The sequence below is a fragment of the Opisthorchis viverrini genome (assembly GCF_000715545.1).
Source record: "Opisthorchis viverrini unplaced genomic scaffold opera_v5_464, whole genome shotgun sequence".
Classification (NCBI taxonomy): domain Eukaryota; kingdom Metazoa; phylum Platyhelminthes; class Trematoda; order Opisthorchiida; family Opisthorchiidae; genus Opisthorchis; species Opisthorchis viverrini.
Genome location: NW_008752127.1, coordinates 154,899 through 176,012, shown reverse-complemented (window position 1 = coordinate 176,012; position 21,114 = coordinate 154,899). Strand labels below are relative to the sequence as shown.

At 45.2% G+C, this 21,114-nt stretch overlaps 1 protein-coding gene across 1 annotated transcript in view; it reads left to right on the top strand.

Annotated features, from left to right (window-relative positions):
- T265_11260 (hypothetical protein) overlaps positions 1 to 19,532 on the top strand; it is a gene marked incomplete at both ends in the record, with an annotated part of 24,136 nt that extends 4,604 nt beyond the window's left edge. The window contains 7 exons of the mRNA XM_009177867.1: positions 4,743 to 5,187; positions 5,950 to 6,244; positions 6,390 to 6,446; positions 8,159 to 8,346; positions 13,310 to 13,565; positions 14,225 to 14,477; positions 19,174 to 19,532. Of these exons, the coding sequence (XP_009176131.1) occupies positions 5,017 to 5,187; positions 5,950 to 6,244; positions 6,390 to 6,446; positions 8,159 to 8,346; positions 13,310 to 13,565; positions 14,225 to 14,477; positions 19,174 to 19,483 (1,530 nt within the window). The remainder of the gene's footprint in view (positions 1 to 4,742; positions 5,188 to 5,949; positions 6,245 to 6,389; positions 6,447 to 8,158; positions 8,347 to 13,309; positions 13,566 to 14,224; positions 14,478 to 19,173) is intronic.
- Between the last annotated feature and the right edge of the window lie 1,582 nt (positions 19,533 to 21,114).

Here is a 21,114-nt window from a genome sequence, read left to right as displayed (position 1 = left end):
TACCAATGGCTGCGGAGGGCGATCGGTATGGATTGACGTCATGTTTCGGACTAGATGTAAAATAGGTGTGCGCAAAATATAAAGGGTTATCACTCAAATGTTTTGTTAGAGTAATAAAATTCAACAATTACTCGTGTGTACTCTGTGAATAGATTGAACAACGAAAAAAAATTTCACGAATTCGCACGAGGGAAAAACGAAACCGATTTCGAACGTACCGTCGGTCGAAGATGTAGGCCGAGGGACATTCGTGTTTCAGTATCTGCCGGACGACGGTAACCAGAGCCGCGTTAGGAGGCTTTCGAAGCTCCAGGATGTTTCCACTATATGCACTCAGAATAGGGCGCGCTGTATATTGGATTTTGGCCTGTTTTTTGCGCGTCTCATGCATGTAGGTTACCCCTTGTTTATTCATCTGCCTAAAACGCTGCCTTGGGAACATCACGCCGAGATCAAAGCTGAGGCATTGCCGTTATCGAAGTGTATTTGGCTGAAGGCACTGAACACTGGCGGCTAACCGATAATAGTAGCGTTCATGCTGTTAATTTCTATCCAGATTTTGACTTAGTGTTTGGGGGTTAGGCATTAGATTAGCCCCAGACCCCATTCGTGACCAGTTCTCCTTTCTTTTCATTATAGGGCTGTATTCGAACTGGCGAGATCAAGATGACTTGGTGGGAGGATCATTCGTCGTTCCAACCCATCTGCATTTCGATCGCTCCTGACTAGTCTTGGGCAACCTGGCTTAATCTCAACCGCCGTGCTTCCTTCGGGTGGCATACCAGCCAGACACTGTAGGGCAGTTACAACTGAACGATTATTATCCGTATTCAAAATGGCTGAAACGATGAAACACCCGTGTTCTCATCTAGTGTTCGTGCCAGTTTTAATTATTTAACGACAAAAATGGTATCCAAGGACTCAGTTTGATGAGGGTTCTTGGTGTCTTATATTTTCTCTGTCGCTTGTCGATATATTCGTTGTATTTCAGGGCGGTTAAGCGGTACCGATTTTGTGCTGTTTCTGGCTGATACTGTTTATTTGTAAGTGAGGTGTATCGTAAGCTTGGAAACCAACTTTTGCGGCATACAGCTGCTGAGTTTCCATCATCAGCACCCCTATACGAATTTCAGTCTTCGGATTTTTCGGCCCGTTCTGCTCATTAAAAATACAGCCTTTAAGCGTGGGTTTGGAGCTCGATATAATCCCGTGGTTGAGGCGCGGACGTACCGTCCGTAGCGTTCTGTGCTTCGTATCTAACCCTGGCGTCTTGGCTACTCCTGTCTATGTTTGGGCAGCCTGGCAACATATCGGCTCTTTTTGCCTCCGGGTGCCGTCGCAGCCAGGCATCGAAAGGGGACCAAAGCTGGACGATTAGTACAATTATTGAATACGATGGCCCAAGTGGTTAGAGCGCGAATTTACTGACCGGAAGGTCCGTGGTTCGAATCCGACCTCCGCCTCTCGACTTCCCCTGTCTGGGCTTGGGCAACCCTGCAGTATCCCAGCCTTCATGCTTCCTTCGGGTGGCGTGGCAGGTAGGCACCGGAAGGGTGCTAGAGCTGAACGCATCTATCATCTAATCTAGGAAGCTTAGGCTGCAGAAAACAACCGCGCTCTGTTTCAACTGATTCGATCAACCGGTCAGTAGAAAACAAGTGCCAGTGAAACAATATACGAAAAAGATGGTGTGGCAATGCACACTCTCAAACACTATCTTGAGCGGTGGACTGAGCACTTCTAAGAACAGTTTATCTGGTCTCCTTCAACTCAGCAGCTGAAGAACCAAGCGGATCCGAATGGAACATTGACACCAACCCGCCATCAGCAACCGAAAGCCCAACAAGGCACCTGGCCCGGCTTGTCTGACTCCCGCCCACCGCGCTCTTCAAAAAAGGGTAAGGTCCTGGTGAAAAGTCCGACGACCATAGCTCAGAAGGTTTAGGACGAAAAAAGAATTCCAGCCAAATGGAGCTCCTCGACCATCATCCCAGTTTTCACAAAGGGAGCAAGAACGTCATGCAAAAACTATTGTGGAATCAGCCTGGTATCCGTCGCATCTTATTCGCTCTCTGGCATCGTTTTGCGCAGGTTGATGCATTATCGAGAGATAGATTCGTGAGAATCAATCCGGGTCTCGCTCTGGTTGGGACTGATTCTTGAACAGCGTTAATCCTTCAGACGTTGGTCATTTTTCGTGATTTGAAAGCTGCCTTTGACTGTCGATCGCCAGAAACTTTGACAGTATCTGGCGATCAATTGTGTCCCTTCGAGGACACTGTATGCGAGCTCCTGTTAGCACGTACGAGAATCGGGCAAGCTTTCGCCTGAGTTCACAACATCCAGTGGTGTAACACAAGGCTGCCCTCTCTCACCTTTCCTCCCCAACTTTGTTATTGATATGCTGTTTGAAATTTCTCTGCCTGCCAATGTGGCCTTGGGGTCGCAATGCTCCCGGGACATTCGCTCACTGGCACTGAGTATGCAGATCATATTGCTCTCCTTGGTTCAGATCCTTCCCAAGTGCAAACCATTTTGAACAACCCAAGTAACCCTGTCGGACAGTTTGGCGTGCGCTTCACAGCTTCAGTGTAAAGTGCTGCTACAAGACTGACTGGGATCAAATCCAAACATACTTGTAGGCGGGTCAATAGACGTGGTATATAAATTTGTTTAGCTAAACAGTTGATTAAGCGCCGGTGGACTGGCTGGAGATGAGATTACTTCTCGAATCAGGAAGGCCAGGGCAGCTTCTGTCAACCCAAGTCACCTATTGCGCCGACGTGACGTTAGTTTGTCTGACAAGCGCAAAGTTTACACTGCGGCAATGCGATCCATACCGTTCTATGGATCAGGGACGTTGTCCCTAAACTCAGAGGACACATACGAAAAATGTCACTGTTTGACCATCAGTGTCTCCGAAGTATTGTTCACGTCTGGTGGGAAGATCGGATTAGCAATGGTGAGGTACACCAGATGATCGAAGGATGAAGGAACTCTTCTGTGATAAGTGAGTTACTCACGCTTCATAGGTTGCGCTTGTTGGGACATGTACTGCACCGGTCAGCAGACTGTCTGCTTCACAGAGCTCTTTCCCCCATCCCAAACCACCGAAGGTGGACAGTGTATGACCTGGCAACGAAATATGAAAAGACGAACCAGTAAATTCAGTCGGGTTGACAACTGACGGGCTCCTGGATTGGGACATCGGAACTCAGCTGACCAATGGTTCAATATAGTGGTAGAAATGACCCAGTCATGCAGTCAGTGAATGATCGTGCGAGATGGCGCAAGCGGTTAGAAGGTTCGTGGTTTGAATCCGACCTCCGCCTCTCGACTTCCCCTGTCTAGGCTTTGGCAACCGGACAATATCCCAGCCCTCGTGTTTCCTTCGGGTGGCATGGCAGCTAGGCACCGGAAGGGTGCTACAGCCGATCGCTTTCTTTTTTCTTTTCATGATCGTGCATCAAAGCTATCGCCTCCAATGCGTAGCTCCTCAGGTTCTGAACAAACTGGACATGTGATCGCCTCCCAGGCTTGGCTGTATGCCTTACACTCCCGTTTTTCGGTGGTCGAAACTGTAGCAGCTAAAACCAGTGTGCCTATGGTACATGGTTTATAGCTGGTAAATTGACTGATTGGACCATATCCTGAAAGACAATTTACACCGATGGCACCCAGACTTTCAGTAATTTCTTTTATACCCTTGCACCATTCCAAGGGTTGGCCGTCTGTGTGCTTGGAACACTCTTGATTGGGCACGGAAAACAACACCATCTCCGACAAACGATGGAGCCCAATGTAACTAGCGAATTAGGAATCAAATGTCAGCACACTCTTTGTTGCTGTCCCTGATAAAAACGGTAGCTATACATTCAAATCCGTTTATAGTCGCTGAGCATGAGAAAAGTATAGTCTCACATTCGGTGTCATCTGTTTCCGCTGTTGCTTGTCTTTGATGGACCCTAATAGGAAAATTTCCGAGTTTCCCAGGTAATGTTCACCGTTTCCTGAGTGAAGGGCAATTTTCACGAGCTAACGATCACTGCCGTCGTATGGAACCGTCCCAGGACTACACTGGCTATACTCAAAATTTCTTCGCCCTAGTTTGTTTCTACATGAATTATCAGTAATTTCAGCGGAATTCTTCCTTGTATTCGCATTTAGATCGGGTATCTAATCTCAAAGTTAAGACAGGTCGAGATTGAATCTTTAATTTTGATATTCCACAGCGTGGTACTCGATGTGTGAATAATATTTCCCGGATCTACTGTATTTTAAATGGATGGCTGAATAACGGCGTAAATGTAACGAGGGTGGTCGCATATTCTGGACCTTGATTAGGCCACAGACGGTTGTCTTATCATGGCACGATGGTCCCGCGGCTTGTGGCCACAGGCCTGTACGGTCAATTGAATCTGATTACATAGCCATTTTAGCCGCTAAACATGATGATGATGAGCCGCTAAACATAACCACGTGGGACTAAACATTGACCAAACTACCAATGGACTGTCTTCAGCTGTGATATACTGTGCAGCCTTTTAAGATTCACTTGGTTGTACAGTATCCAGTTATTTGTACGCCGGGTTTGTTGACGCCGGGGAAATAGCTTTACAAAACTCAGAAGAATAACGATCTTTCACCCACTGTAGCACGAAATTGGTTGATTCCAGTTAAAGAGATTGTTGTCTGCCCCCTTATAAAGCTTCTTTATTCATTCTTTTTGGCTTGCTTTTTAGTTCCAAATGGTCACTTGATGAGGCCTAAACGAAGTCGACGTAATCTGCAGGCTCGGCTGCATGCAACTATACCTCTTCAGCGTGACATCATGGACTCAGACTCCCACTCAGGTGGTTCGTTTATATTCATTCGATCAAAATCGTTTCCCGTTAAGATGGTGATAAAATTGATTCAAGCTCGGAATCTGAATCATCTGAGCAGCTGGTTTCCACAGCCTTGTGGGATTTTGAACAGTGTGATCCAAGGCGTTGTTCAGGCCGTAAGCTTGTACGGATGGGAATTACACATCTGTTGCGTCTGAACGAAGGATTCGGTGGAGTCGTTCTAACACCTACAGCCACTTGTGTATTATCTCCTTCCACTGACCGTGATATAATGTACGCTTGCGGACTGGCTGTTGTAGATTGTTCCTGGGCTCAACTGGAAACCACGGCGTTCAAAAAGGTGGGTCATTATTGGAGTATAGATGCTTTATCCCTTAATAGTATTTCTCTGTTTTATGCCTTGGAACTCGTTGCAGCTCTTCCTTGAGAAGGGTTTTGGGATCAGTTAACTGTCTATAAGTTTGGAATATTTTCAGACCATGTTGATCTCACTGTGTGCGACCACAGCACATCCAACAAAGATGAAGTACGCGACACAGAAGTAATACTTAGCTTTTTTTCACTTTTTGACCCATACAACTACAGGACCCGTTGTTAGTTGTACGTAGTAAGTTAGCTCAATCATCAAATCAGCTGATATGCCAAATGGTTGGTCGAGTCCCGGGTAGAATATCTCTGGTTTGCAAGGAAGCCGGAACTTTTCATGGTGTTCCAGCTTCTATACTTCGCCATCCCGCTGGACTACGCTGGAGGGTGTTCGTTTATCATCCACAGAGTATCTTACTGGGTTGGAGAATGTGTTGAAAATAGTCCTCCGGCTTCCTAGATTGGTGTTTAGATGTGATGTGGTGAATCATTACCTAAAAGTGCACTGTTGTGGTGGAATCGTAATTGTCATCAGCGTTACTATCTTTGGTGATGATCAACTCACGTAGTTTTGGCTGCGCCGCATAAAAAAGTGACTTGAAAACCACCGTAGCGCCAAACTTCACTCTTTGATTTCATGACGAATTTCATAACTTGAGCTAACTGTGACTGCTTATTTCGAGGTTCATCCCCTTCTAATTTACCGATTTCGTTATTCTCCAACTGTATTTGACAGTTGAAGTATAGACATGGACGTTTGCTGCCTTACCTAGTGGCTGCCAACCCAGTCAAATATGGACAGCCTTTTCAACTATCGTGTGCCGAGGCACTTGCTGCCGGCCTATATATACTCAACCGGCCGGCTCAAGCGATCCAACTACTGGACAAATTCTCATGGGGCCACAGCTTCATTACCCTCAATCAGCAGTTGTTGGACGCCTATTCTCATTGTTCCACATCAAAAGAACTGCTTGAGGCACAGGCACAGTTTATGGACAAACCAAAGCCAGATCGTGGGTTGACCACTCCCCGTATGTACCACTTCATCTAATCGCTTTTTGCTTATTTGCTTGCAGAAAGTTACTCAGATATCTACGCGGAGTTAGATCGAGACATGGAGACATATTCAGAGTTTGTTACTAAGCTTCAAGCTTCACACCTGTAGTTCCGTTTCAGACGAGGAACAAGCCCAGGGCTTAGAACCTTCTACCGTACAGGATCTGTCAGCTAAAGGTGAGTTTTGTTCTCACGTGAGCACAAAAGCCTCTTGTGTAAAGAACTCACCTAATAAGCAGCTTGGTTACACCCGAATAAAACGTAGGAAGCTTTCACTTCAATTTCCACCATTCCTCTTATGCTTTGATTTCGCACATGACAGCCTAACCTGTCCGTAGCACTCTTTTCTCATTGCGCCGGTCCTAAATCACGTCCTGTATTTTACGTCTGTTCCCTAAACACTAATGGGCGGATCTTTTCCTAATCAAGTTCTCCTGTTCTGACGTGGTTACTCAAGTGCATCCAGTGTGCATTGGTGGGGTAGTGCTACCACTCCACTCGCACATCATCGCCCGGGGTTCGAATCCCATACGGCCAATAATATGAAACGCTGAACAGCTCTAAGAGAGAAACAGGAATCCACTCTTTCTCTGTTCGGTACTGGGTTGCCAGAATAATTACACTAAGAAGAAGAATCGTTCAAGCAAGAATGATGTGAATGCAGATTCTTATTTTATTTTGTTTTATTATTTATTTCATTATTTATTATTTATTTATTTATTTATTTAATTTATTTATTTATTTATTTACGCTTGACTTGGAATCACGCCACTTCTGTTCACATCAACCTCGTGAAAGGTAACATCAGATGAGGTCATTATTCATTCACTGCTGTACAGCCTAGTCAATTTATTTGAATACAGAGGAAAGAGGAACCTAGGGTTATCCGGAAACAAACATCCGAAGTGCCTACGCCTCCAACATTCAGTCAGACAACCTGGATAGAAACTTGCAGCATGACCACCACTGACAGTAAGGTCATATCATTAGTGTCTCCAGCCAAATACAGAGAACGTCACGTAGAACCCTTTCTGGAAGACAAGGAGCACCAGCAGCACCAAAATATTTCGTAATATCCTCCATTCTTTCCTGTGACATCAAATATTATCCACTCTATGCTTCCGCCACTCCGGATTAGGCATGGGAATCAGCGCTGGTATCGACAGGTGGCAACGGCATTCGTGACACATTGCCTAGCTGTATTTGAGTGAAGCACTATCTACCTCAACCAAAACCTGTCATTGCAAATCCGTTGGTTTCAGCTGAACCCGGCTAAAGTTCTGAGACATCGGTTGTCAAAGATCAGAAAATGTCTGATATTCTTCGCGTACCGCTTTACCACTCACTTATATAATGCGTACGACATACCATCAGGCCCTGTGGGAGCCATTCAGAGTCAATTGTCAATAGGGATCTCGTGGTCTTTCTTATCTGCATGTATCCAATAAAGATTTGAGTGTGCCCAGTATACACCCACAGTTGTTTGTATTTGGCTGTAAGTGGTCTTATGTGATGTGCAGTGAACAATAGGTTGCGGGACTTTTGTACAGAGGTCAGAAGTATCTGCAGCTGTTCTTTTTACGTTCAACTTTTGTATTCGTCTTGTCTGCCTTAAGAGCCGGTGCAAATTAGATCGTTCCTGTATATTGTGAATTAACAGAGGCGACTGCGTGCAGAAGACCTTAACATTGCGCTTCATGTGCAAACTGCAATCGCTTAGTGGCATCACGTTTCACAATGAAGTTCTGCATTTCGAAGGAATACATGGCACCTAGTCTTGTGCACCAGGTTGTGTCGACTTTATCTACATGTCGTTGTACATGCGCATTGCAGTTTTTAAGGACCGATATTCAAGCATACGTTTCCAATCATCTCACCTTTGCTTTTAGACGCGAAGCCAGAAGCTCCTCTGTCTCCGGAATCGACGCCCACTGAACCAGACCAACATCAACTCGAATCTTTACTCTCCAAACAAGTGGACTCCCTAATTGATCAATTTAACCGGAATAAGCTGATACGTGAGGCTGGAAAAAATTGGGATCGCTTCTATAACAGAAACGGTACTCGTTTTTTCAAGGTAATGTCCAGGCTTATCTGTACTGCGGTACACAGTGTGATTACTGCACCTTTCCATCATTTTCATGTATTTTTGAAGAGCATGGTCACAAACATAAAAAGTGAATGCAAGCGATGAATGCGAAAGAGTAACAGGAGAATATGGTAGAAAAGAGAGAAACGTCTCATTCGAAATCATGCCAAGAACAGTTCCAGTTTGATGAAATGAATCCCAAAGTTTGTAAAAATTTTGATATGGAAACAGGCGTCAAAGATCAACAACCGAAGAAAGGACAAACAATGCTGAATACTCTTCAAGGCGCGGTAGGCGCTAGCACCGTCAAGACCCGCACATCAGGCACAAAGTGTCCGTCATACTGGGTCTGTTGTGAGATTAAATGGTAAAAAATGCCATGTGCCACGCATAAAAGTGTCATAAGTACACAGAGAGCCCACAATGGCAAGCAAACACAAGTCACTGACTGCGACCTTAGGAAATCCCAGTCCAATAAAAGCCTTAGCGGATTGAGGAAAGCAGATCCCTCGATAAGAGATGGTCATAGGTTGGTGAACCAAAAAGTCGACATCACAACCGATTGCATGTAGGGCTGGGATTATGGCGAGGGAATATTCATCAGTACCATACTTTGCTTCTTCTCATTTCACACAGTCAACTGGTTTACTTTTACCTATGATTCTTCTTAGGCTCGTTGTCACTGAAAATTTTACGGGTAAAGATACGTGCTTTTAGTGTTCAAACATCACCTCATGTATGTTACTGTAATCCTTACTAGTAATTACCACCCCTGTTGTCCTCTTAATCAATCAACCAGTTCATCAGCTAGAATCCATGTACCATAGACACGCTGGTTCCAACTGTTACAGTTTCGATCACCGGAAAACGGGAGTGTTGGACAATAATCAAACGCCAGCTGGTATGCCAACAGCTAAACAATCATGTATCAGAGCATAAGTCGCTGTTAGTACATGTGGCACAAACGGTTGGGAGCAGCTAGTCATGAACGTAAATATTATGTCACATAATGTATGTGGCAATGCCACCACTAACTGTTAGGTAGTATCTGTTCCCTTGCTACCTAATACAGCACTTCACAATACAGGCATGTGTGAGCTTGCCTGGTTACCAAGGTGGGACAAGTACCGTAAAAAGTCAGCTTTAGTCCAGGTGAGCAAATCGGTCACTTTAGTTTTTTTAGCTTCAAACTATACCGAAGTACGTCGATTCCAGTTGTTATAGCTACATCCGCACATGATAGAAAGACTAAGGGAATAGAAGCTACTCGTGCGAGTCGATGGCGCAGCCAGTTCATTGATGCTGGTTGGTTATGTTTTTCTGGCATGGTTAAGCCTGAAATGGCTCCGTAGTGAAGGCGATATCTTTGGTGCTGCGGGACATGGCCATATCTGTCAGTGCCACTGATCATGCAGGGGTCCCCATCCTGGTAGGAAACAGTTACCAACGCGATTGAGTTGACTGCTAAGAGCTTTCATATTTTTTTTACCTCTGAGTCATCTCCATCCGATACATCAGTGAACCAAGAGGTCCCTGCGAGGCAAGTGGTCCTCTGACATAGGAAGCACGTGGCCTAAACAGCTTAACCTATGGAGTGTGACCAGCTGGTTTGTCTGAAAACCAGCATTACTGATCTGACTTACTCCTACGCTGGGTTCTATTTGGATAGATATACGCCGTCCTTCAGAAACAAGAATCCCTAAATCTCTTCCGTATCTCTAGTTACCTGGAGGCTCCTGCAGCTGGGTGTGCGGGGATGGGTATTGTGTTGAGTCGTCGTGAACAGATGGCTCCACTTGATGGAATATCCGTTGATGTTCGTCTGTGTGCAATTTGTGTGGCAATTTGTGTGTGACCGAATATGCCGAAGGCAGTCCTATTGTGCTCCAGATGCTCTTTTTCAACGGGTTGGAGGCTTAGACATTGTTGTGGTCCCTGGTGACGTGGACGCTAATTTAGTTAGACTTAGCGCTGCTGAGGCCAAATTGGGTTATCTTCTTGGGTTGAACACGAAACACACGGACAGCGGGGAATGCCTACCACAAATGTGCACTGATCACAGACTACTCCTTTGCGATACCAGCTTCTGGAATAGTGGAGTATACATATAGATTCGTCAAATAAATGGGTAACAGTAATAATTATTATTATTAAAGCCACTAAATTCTACTGAGTTTACCGCTTCTAAATCATTCTATTTTGAGTGGCAAAATGGTTAAACTTTACTGTTTGCTTACTACTCTGATAATTGTGCTGCTACTGGGGGCGTTTTTGACTGAAGTACCATTACTCTCCATCAAGTGCACGGACGACCAGAAATCTTGACGTTCTTTGAATTCAAGGGTGGGTGCGATTCTGTCGGTCGGTCAGTGCCTCTACGTACTCTTGCTTAGTCAGATATGCCTTAAAAGGTTATCATAATCTGCCTCCTGCATTCACTTAATTCCCGGCCCTTGGAAGTGCATGGTTTTCTCTGATAGCCTCCCTAAAAGTTTCCGGCAAGAATATCCAATCCTTTGCGTTTAGATTTGTCCTCAGTGAAATACTGAAACGAACACTGAAAGGTCCAAAACCCCGTTGTACAAATCATCGATGGTGGTCGATCTGTAGTAGGTGGACGACATCGTCCTCCCCTTCGAAGACAAGCATAAGTTCTATTGAATAAACTGACAACCATCATACCATCTCTCGACATGTGTGTGCACCTGCATAGTGCACATACCTTGGTGGTCTTATTAACCCTAAAGGTTGTGTGTTTGATGGAAACAGTGTTGGATTCTCAAAGTTCCGAACCATGTTTGCCAATTTCTGTAGCATCGAAAAGGCATATCACTGGGTTTCTTGTGAGCCATGTTACAGTAGCACTGTGTCATTGTATGGTTGCGAGGTGCGACCTCTGCGGGCAGATATTGTAAGTTGTCTTCAAGTTTTCACATACGGATGTCTCAGCAACGTTACCGTTGTCGGATAGCGTCGACGAATTCGTAACGACTTTATTTAAAAACAGTTATTTTGTTGTGTAACACGTATGCATCCAGGACCATCAAAAGCAGTGGCTCGGTCAGGTGCTGCACCCGCAGTTTACTGACGCAAGTATTGCTCACCATGGCTCCTTCAGAATGGCGCAGCGTGCGAGGTGGAAAACGTGTTATTTGACAGAAAAGTGTGGAAAAGATTACGGAAAGTCTGGGTGTTTGTGCGATCCACCTTCCAAGATGAGGTCTCTCGCCCCCCTCACCCTCGGTTGGAAACGTTGCAAGAAATGGCGGCTAATCGATGTCAAGAGCGTTCTTGCTGTCAGTTTATTCCCAGATGGTCCAATCGAGCGTTTAGAGTTGTAGGCACCTCAGAACGCTTGTAATAGGGTAACAGTGAATACTCCAGTCGTCCACTCTTCTCTTTTTTACCTGAAGACTTTAAATATAATTGAATAAACTCTATGCTTGTACAGCAGTGGACCATCAGAGTCACACTGATTTCGCTGTCTCTGCTGCTGCTGATACCAAATTAGAACCTGACAGGCCTACCGTCCTAAAGGTTACCCTGTATGACAATTGAACACCGGCAATTAGTGGTAGTTTATGGCTGCCTATGATGATGGTGAGAATGAACATGACATGTCAACGCACCCACTATATCCCCATGTATGAGAAGTTTCGTGGATCTGGTTCAACTTCCCTGACAATCCACCGACTCGCTAGAAATTGCTTGTGCCTACTTACCTTTCGAATGTTCGTTTTATGTTATCATTTGGACTATCGTTTTATATTTTGTCACTATAACCGCCACTTCCTTTCGGATACAGTGAATTCAGTGATGTATTATACGATCTTGCCGCACCATCTGGAGCTGGTTTGAACTGTCTTATGTACTTATTACTTTTTTTCTTGGCTTTATGCAATGTAACGGTTGCTTGTTTCTATTGCACATGAAGGTGCGATGAACGTCATTTTATTACTTATGGAAATGATTCATTCCATCTCCTTCCAGCAAATTTTGAGAGTTCTACGTTTTATTTACCTCAAAATTTCGCTTACTGACCTAGGTGTTTCATGCAATTGTGCCGATATATTCTTTCAAATGCGAACCAGTCACAAAACCCAGTTGGTGGAATTTTTACGACGCTTTGTGTACCTGTTTGTCTTTGTAAAAATGATTTAGAATAAACAGGGACTCGGGCCACCTTTAAGACTATCTCTGCGACCCTGAGTTTTGGGAACCACTGTCACAGTTTGACCTTGTGGAGATGTCCTCAGCCTTTGAGATGGTGCTAGCTGAAACTGATTCTGCTGATGTGGACCTCTGACAGTCATTTTCCGGAGCGATCTCTTTCCACTGAGGGCTAAGCGTATCATTTTGCGCAGAATAATTTAACTACTCATAAGTAACAAAATGCTAGCACAAAAGTAGCCCGTTCAGCAGTGAGGTAACCTCGCATGCATCGTCTCTGTCCTGACACCATTAGTTCGCTCGAACAATCGTAAATCTTGGGCTTTGGGACCTATCGGGCTTGTCCGAAAAGTATTCGTGTAGGTCATGCTGTCTGTTGGTTTTTGATAGATAGATAGATAGATAGAGTGTGTGCGAATAAAAAGTAAGAGTGGACTGGTGATACTCTGGTTAGGAAATGAGGCACTCGTTCGCTATCCTCTCGAATTTTCATTATTTCTGATTATTTGTATCGCTCACGTAAATTGTCCCATCAGAGGCGGGGCCCTCAATTTCTTCGAACTATGTTTATTTTTGTTTGTTATTTGGCCCTTCATTAGGTTAGCAAAGCTGATGACAGGACGATAGTTGGGTACGATTATGCTTCCTTGGCGGTTGACTGGTATACCATCCAGTTCCCATTACGCTCTTCACCCCTCTCCCCAGTCTGTTTCTAGTGGATTTAACCTTTAATTGATTGCTTTTTTTGGTTTTTTATCCTTCTAATATTTCGCTCCTGCAGGATCGTCACTGGACCACGCGCGAATTCACGGAGTTACTCTTGCTGCGTGCGGATCTTGAACAGAATCATGAACGCTCAGAATCCGCAACTCCTTTGTCCATTCTGGAAGTCGGTTGCGGGGTTGGGAATTTTCTGCTCCCCCTGCTAGAGGATTTAGTCTCATCTGCCAACGGTTCTTGTTCATCATCCGATTCCAATCAGCCCTCCCGTTGTCTGAATCGTTTGACGACTGGTCAGTATACCTTGTGTCTCATTTGTATCCATTCCTTACTTTTTCTATGACGTTCAAAAAAGCAGAGCTCGTTGTCGCGAGCCACGTGGTGGTTTAATCTGTTCATTGCTTGTTGTTGCCCTGTTGTTGTTTGAACAGAAAACTGGCCATCCAACCTATGGGCTTGGAGTAGTGGACCCTAATAATTCCCCATGTGTCCGACGTTGGTGCTTACCGGATTTCAGCGGGAGATATCCCCCAAATGATACACGTATGGCGTGATTGGCGATAGACGGAATCAGGCTCTAACTGTGTCAAACTAATGAAAAGCAGCTCAAGATGGCTTAAGGGATTAAGTCGCGGGCTTCTGACCGGGAGGTCAGCTTTTCGAAGCCGATCAACAGCGTTTTGTTTTCATTGTTTCGAGAACAATGAAGTGATCAGTGACCACTGTACCTCTGTGAGTGTCAGGAACGGTAGTCCTAAATCTAATTTGCTCTGAGCACAAATAGTTCTGCAGTACTAATCACCGATATTCTTTTGGTAAATGGTTGTCGGACTACAGTTTCGTCTTCACATCCAGTGACGTATGAGAATCCTGCTTGGTCTCTGTATAAAAGTGCAACAATGTCTTCCCTTGCCTGTGCACGTCCCAGCTATGCCAGTGATTTTGTATGGCTCCCGATTTTCGTTCCCTTTTTAAGCATCCAGTGTGTACGCCTGTGATATCTCCCAACGCGCCGTGCAAATGTTCAAAGACCGCGCTTCTCGTTCTTGCTTGGACTGTACCGCTTTTGTGTGTGACATCAGTAAGGACGGAGCCTTGAAGGAACAGCTGTATCAACACCAAACCTCAGCTAATCATACGGTCTCATCACTTGACCTGGTCACTTTGATCTTCGTCCTTTCTGCTCTAAATCCAGATGATATGGTCACATGCTTGAAGAACATAAGAAGGTTGGTTTTCCTTTATTTCTGCATCTACGTAGTGAGAAATAGCCTCCGTTTTGATTACTCCGTTTGGCTCAAAGTTTGTGTTCCACTGCCTTTTCTCTCCCTCTCGACCCCACACGTGAGCTGTCCAAACTCTGCACAATATTGTTACTGTTTCGCTACTAAAAGGTGGCGGATAAACGATGGTAATCAGTATTTCTTTGGAACGCCATTGTGCCGGATTATTCGTTGATAATCTACCTGGTCATCGAGGTCAGTTGTGAGCGCATTGTCTTTAAGAAGATGAGGGAAAGGATGTCGATCTTGCATCTCTTCATCTGTTTGAAAGTGAAGGATGTTGACAGGAGGCACGAAACAGTTGAATAGAGTCTGCTGAATCTCAGGCGTGTCTTGTGGGACAGAATACACAATTTAGCTTTCCTTTGGTGAGGAGCGCCGAGCTGTCACCACCGTTACCTCTGAGTTCCTTCGTCAATCGTTCTTGAGTCACTCGACAGCGATTTATATCATCAGAGACACTGACTCTTGAATCATCCTCTTTTTCATCGTTTTCTTTACTAGAACAGACTCACCCTCACCATTGACACCCCCTTACTGAAGGCATACTATAACGTGGCACAAGTAAGAACGTGTGCATCTATTTTTCTTGCTTGCTGCGGTTAACTATCAGTAAATTAGCCGTATGTGTTAATTAACTCGCTTGTACAACTAATTAGGGTGAGTTACTGATCTTCCGTTAATTGAACCCTCTATGCTCTCCGTCCATCCGTAACCACAATCGATTTGTAATGCAGGTATATTTCTGTTCTTCCATCGCATTAACTTGTTTTTTTTGGTCCTGAGTTCGTTGGGCAACCGAATTGAATAATGTACCCCTTGAAGAACGGAGCGGAACCTTCCGTAGCCGCCATTTTCCTTTTTCGCTGTGAGCCCGGCCTATGAGCATTTGGGTCATGCAACAGCAGCTCTTTACATTTAGCGGGTGGAATAGGAAATCACATATATATGCTATTGTTTCAAATGAAGGCACGTTGGCAATGGTGATGATGATGACTGATCGACGTTAGTAAGTGGGCAGGAAATGTTCGAACACCACATACATCTCTTCAGAAAGGAAACTAGTAATGGGGTTTCTCAAAATTCGTCGACATTCCACGACTGGTTTCGCTTTTCTTGGGACTCATCAGGTGGACACAGCCCCAGAATTTCGGTCAACCTTAAACACCACCGGAACCCAAATTGCACGAAATTAGACAGTTCACTCATTTACATATCAATTTGGTTTTTACGCGAGACCAACCTGAGTCCCCCGTTTAGGGTGTTCTTCAACTGAATGTGCTACATCAGGCCGCCTCATTTTTCAGGTGGTACGATAATCGAGATATCGCAGTATATTTCCATAAAGGAAACTACTTACGAGATTACTGAAGACTGTCTGACAGTCCACGATTTGTTTTGCGCTTCCGGAGTGAGACATGCCATATCCTCTGCGCCCCCTGCCCGAGCAGGGTCCTCTAGGGAAACCCTACTACCCACCACCTCACTGGCCAAACGTGAACCAGGGAACAGGGATAGATTCTTCGAACACAACCTTCCTCTTTCTATTTGCTGGTCAGACTTTTGGGTCGAACTTTCAGAGTGGACTACCTCAGACTCACCTTTTTCGGCCTGGATAACCAGGCGGTATCATTTTCCCGCACGGATCCATCGGTCCCTTGCTACCGCGCAAGTGAACGTCTCTGGATCATTTGATTGTCAGTATCTAACCTATATGCGTCGTCCATCCCACGGCCCATCAACAATAAACAAAATAACACTGTTAAATCCACGAGACCCTTTCTACTTAGAAGCTGTCAGCATCCGTACTCTGTGTCAAACAGGTAAACAAGCAATGCAATGTTCAGACCTTATATTCCATTAAAGTTGATGCACTTTCTCCGAAACGCGCATACAATACTCAAGCGTGATATTGCATCATAAAGTGTCCAGGACGAACTCAACTCTCTTTTTACTGTTGCTCAGGTGGCAGTCGACCTGATCGCCGAAATTGCAACAGACTTGCAGACGTTTTGTCATTATGTGAGAGAGCATCTTCAGCTTGTCATTCATTTCTCATTCGTCAAGCAATATGAACGCCCAAGTCAGTCACCTGTGCTCTTTAAAATCGTATCGGAGTTGTTGCTAAGCGCACAAGGAAGTGACTCCTCCAGTTGTTTGCTGACCATTAATCGTTTCTGGTCACCGAATCATCGCGTTGCCGCCAAGTGCAGTTCAACCGTGAACCCAGTCGGGGTCGCCTGGCTATCCGCCACCGACGGAGAGTTATAATCCAAGACTGGCGTTTCTTCTGAGCTCACAACGTGTTGCGATAATACCGTATTACGAGCGCGAGGCATGTCCATCCACCATCTTCGTAGAAATATCATAGCTCAACAGTGAGCTAGCTCAACTAATCTCTATAGTAAACCAACGCTGGTCAGGGGGACCTCCCACCCGCATTGTACAAAGACGTGAGTGAAATCCTCAGTCAGCGCTTGTCTGACTGTCTGCATTTGGGAAAAGAGATGTCCCAGACAACTGGGAAGAGTCGGTGATAGTGTTCATTTTCAAACAAGGGGCTCGTAGTGAGTGTGATAACCACCGGGGGGTCAGCTTGACCCCGGTCATTAAGACATCGTTGTGTTTCCTCGCCATATGGTGGCTCGTGAAACACTGACTCGAGGGCAGCAAGCAGGATTCTGGCCTGGTAGGGGTAGCAGAACAACAACGCCATACGTACAAAAGACCCATAATTTTAGTATTCCTGGATTTCCAACGCGCATTCAACTCGGTTGAATGGTCTGTTGTTCTTGGCACACTTTCCCACCAAGGAATGCCCCATAAGTTTATGAACATAGTACGTCCTTTGTATTCTCAGGCCCCCGGACGTGTGAGAGTTTACGGAGAGCTCTCCGAAAGCTTTCGTACACAAAGCGGTGTCCGTCAGGGACGCCCACTCTCTCCATTCTTTTTCAGCTTTGTGATCGAATAAATAGCGAGACAAACGCTTGAAGTTCTTCAAAATTCCGCTTTTCAAATAGCTTGTGGCGTAAACCTTAACTGTCTGGAGTATGCAGACGACATCATTCTCGTCTTCGAAGAGGAAGAGGCGCAGGTGTTTTTGGGTGAATTGACCGAAGTCACCTCAGCCTTTTTGTGCGCTTTGCACCCACAAATTGTAAGATCATGCTCGTGGACATGCAATCACTAAGCACGCCACCTGCAATCCGGGGAAAGGCACTCGAAGTTGTGGAGTGTTTCACATACGTTGGAAGTTGTACTAGTTTTGATTGTTGTGGGAAAGGTGAGGTCACTGCACGAATCTGAAAGGCTCTGGTTTGAGGCTCGCTAATTTTAGACGTCTATGGCGTCAAAGCGGTATATCCCTGAATCTCAAGGAATATGTGTATCAATCTACAGCCTTTGTTGTATGGATGTGAAACTTGACCTTTCCGAGCAGCGAAACTGAGAGATCTTCAGGTGTTCGATAATCGTTTTCTCAGGACCATAGTTTGTGTAGGTTTGTATCAGAGAGTCCGCAACGAGACAATTAGAAGGCAAGTTTTTGGTTGTGCAACGGGGATTTTCGTTGAAGAGTTTGTCCAGCACTAGAAGCTGCGTTGGTTAGGCCATGTATTGCACACGTCGAACCATCCTTTGCCGTAGAGTTTTATTACTGTCCAATTCAGAGAGGTGGTCAATCCTCGACCTGGTACAGGTGTATGAAAAAGATAGCGAGGGGATTGAGTGCTATCGGTGCTGCTCGCCTTCCGGGATAGGAACTGCGAGCCGCTGCAAGGTATGTCTGCTAATCATTGTCAATTGCTTCTTTGTTGTCAGTTTCTGTCCAGATCGCCTGAATCAGTGTCTGGAGGGATGATTGTAGTAAGCTAGCACTAAATCCCTTCCCCATACACCTTTATTGTTTTCTTCACAATAAAGCTGTAAAATAAAGCATGGTTGTAAGGCAGCAAAACACCAGTGTTCAACACCGATGTCATGCTGTCGATGATGACGATTTAGGTACTAGTGAAATTTCTCTACCCAGCTAGTCATCACCCTCGGTGGTATAGCTAAAGACAATATTTCTATCCGGGTCGGAAAAACCAGAGCAGCTTGTGTCAAATTGCATCATCTATGGTGCAGGCGTCAGTGGTCAACTTCAAGTGCTGTTCGTGCGCTCCATATTGCTATATGGCTCAAAAACCTAGAAACTGCAAGCTGAGGATGTCCACTGTTTTCTGGCTATATGAACTTGAGTCCGTCCTTTCTCCTCTCGGATCTGTTTGATACCTTAACTTCGTTATCTCGTGTGTGTAACTCTGACAAACAAACCCATCACCCCGTCGAGCTTCCTCGTGTTTTATTCGGCAGTAGTCGTGTATCCAGTGTGGTTTGTGACCGATCATCGTGATCTCGCTTAGATCATTTGAAGAGTTAATACAACCTTGGTCCATGGTACTTGCTGCACAGCTTCCTTCGCCGGTGTGAGGAATATTTTGCTATCGGTGATATTCACTACTATCAGTCAGTCACCTTAATTAGAATGCTTTGAGTCTGTTTTCGACACCATCTTCACCATTTTCTTGCCATCATTGTCGCCTCCTATGCCGAATTCAGATGTGTAACCAATCTGGCTCCATTTATTTCCCTTCATCAGTGTGCTGAAACCCGGAGGGCGCCTGTTATTCCGCGACTACGGAATCCATGACCATGCCCAGTTAAGGTTCGGTCGCGGCACTCGACTCTCACGTGAACGTCCTTCCTATGCCAGACAAGATGGAACTTTGTCTTACTTTTTCGAAAAGTCCGAGTTAGAAGCCCTATTTGGTGAGGCGGGATTTCGCACCGTGCGATGTGAATATGTGTACAAACACACGACAAACGTATCGGAAAACCTCTCTGTTCGTCGTGTCTTCCTACAGGCGGTAGCCGAGCGGCCGGTAGAGGATCGGACGTTCCCTGCATGATGCCTCCCTCTCTCTCTCTTTCATCTGAATCGGTACCTTTGGAACAGAATACACCACATTATTTTCTATATATTGTATTTCTTGATTAATGCTCGGAGCTGAGATCGTAATACCTCAGACAAAACATACCCTGTTCATGTGTATCAGCCTAGACAAAATTTGTATCTGTTTGTGTGGCGTGTTTGCTTGCAGTCCAATCACTGGAAGTGACTAGCGAAGCGTAATTACCTTCCTTTTCAGTCATGCTAATCGATTTATGATTACCGAAAGCTTAAGATTCTTATCCGTCCACGATCGTGCACCAAGAATTAATAAAGGGTTCTGAACAATCATGACTAGTCTAGTGCATTTAGCTGGTTCTGCCACTAGTAGCGAATGTGATTGACGCTACGCATTAACTACATGAGTGTAAAAACCCAGATAAGAAGATGGCTGGGGTACTTCCCTTGGAGATTCGACAGAAAGTCCTGGCGACCATTGTTTGGGAACTGCATTTTCTCATCCTCAGGATACCACCATTGCTACCTTGGGGAATGGAAAGTGGGAATATTAAAAATAGCACTTTTTGGTCCATATCCCTCATCCAGCCAGAAAGGACCAGCAGGCGCACCGCTACAAAGTCGCCTCAATGGGTGCAACAGATAGATGAACGCAGTTCTCAAGGGATCCTACCTCGTGTTGAACCTCGTAAATTCTCTGGCTGAACAATTCCAGTTTAGAGGACAGCAAGCATAACACGATCATACTTTTTTTTAGGGGTTTCGTGAACCCATTGCACTGAGTAGTCGGGCGTTAGCTGGTAGAGTGGGTCATCGAATTAAAGCCCATCCTCAACAGTGATCCATGAATATGCGTTGGAGAGCTTACTAATAATGCCGTTTGAGTGGTTGTGGGAACTTCATACACTTTTAATAACTTCCCTTTCAAGAGAGGACCTCAGAAGAGAGTATGGTCTTCCGATCGTAAGCTATTGGGTCCTCGGCAACATGGGTGCTTCCAAGAAGAGCGCGTCCCGCTCTCTGGCAAAAATAAATTGACTACGCAGGTGCCAGCCTCCAACACAGCAGCAACGAGGTTTCATTGTTCAGGTAACGGGGTTGTTGGCATATGATTAATCGTATCACACACTACTCGGTATTGTTGAGTGCTTTTACAGCTGTGTTTTGGATATTCACAACTCAGTAACCGTCATTAATCCCTGAACCATTGCTCAACTACACACCACTGACCCTCCCTGGGAGGTGAAGATGTCGTGCAGAAATTGCAGTGTCGAAAGGCCAGTGCAGCGAAAGGTGAAAGAACTGTAAGCTAGTATCTACGGTCCGTATTGCAATGTTGATGAAAGACTTCATCCTACCATCAGTCATTCATCTCTCTGTTGCTGGACTAGATTTACGCACCACCCTTTCTGTGAGTAGGGATTTTGCACACCCAGGGGTCCCAGTGCGTTAAAGCATGCAGTTTGCGGGATGTAAATATAACAGTTGGTCTGCAAATATTTCGCGAAATTGTCTGTCATAAGAAGGTCGGATGACGAATATACACTCATTTGCAAACTAATTTGGTTTTTCGACTCACCTGCCACCCCATGAGTAGTACATTACAAAGATATACATGTATCGCGATATCTC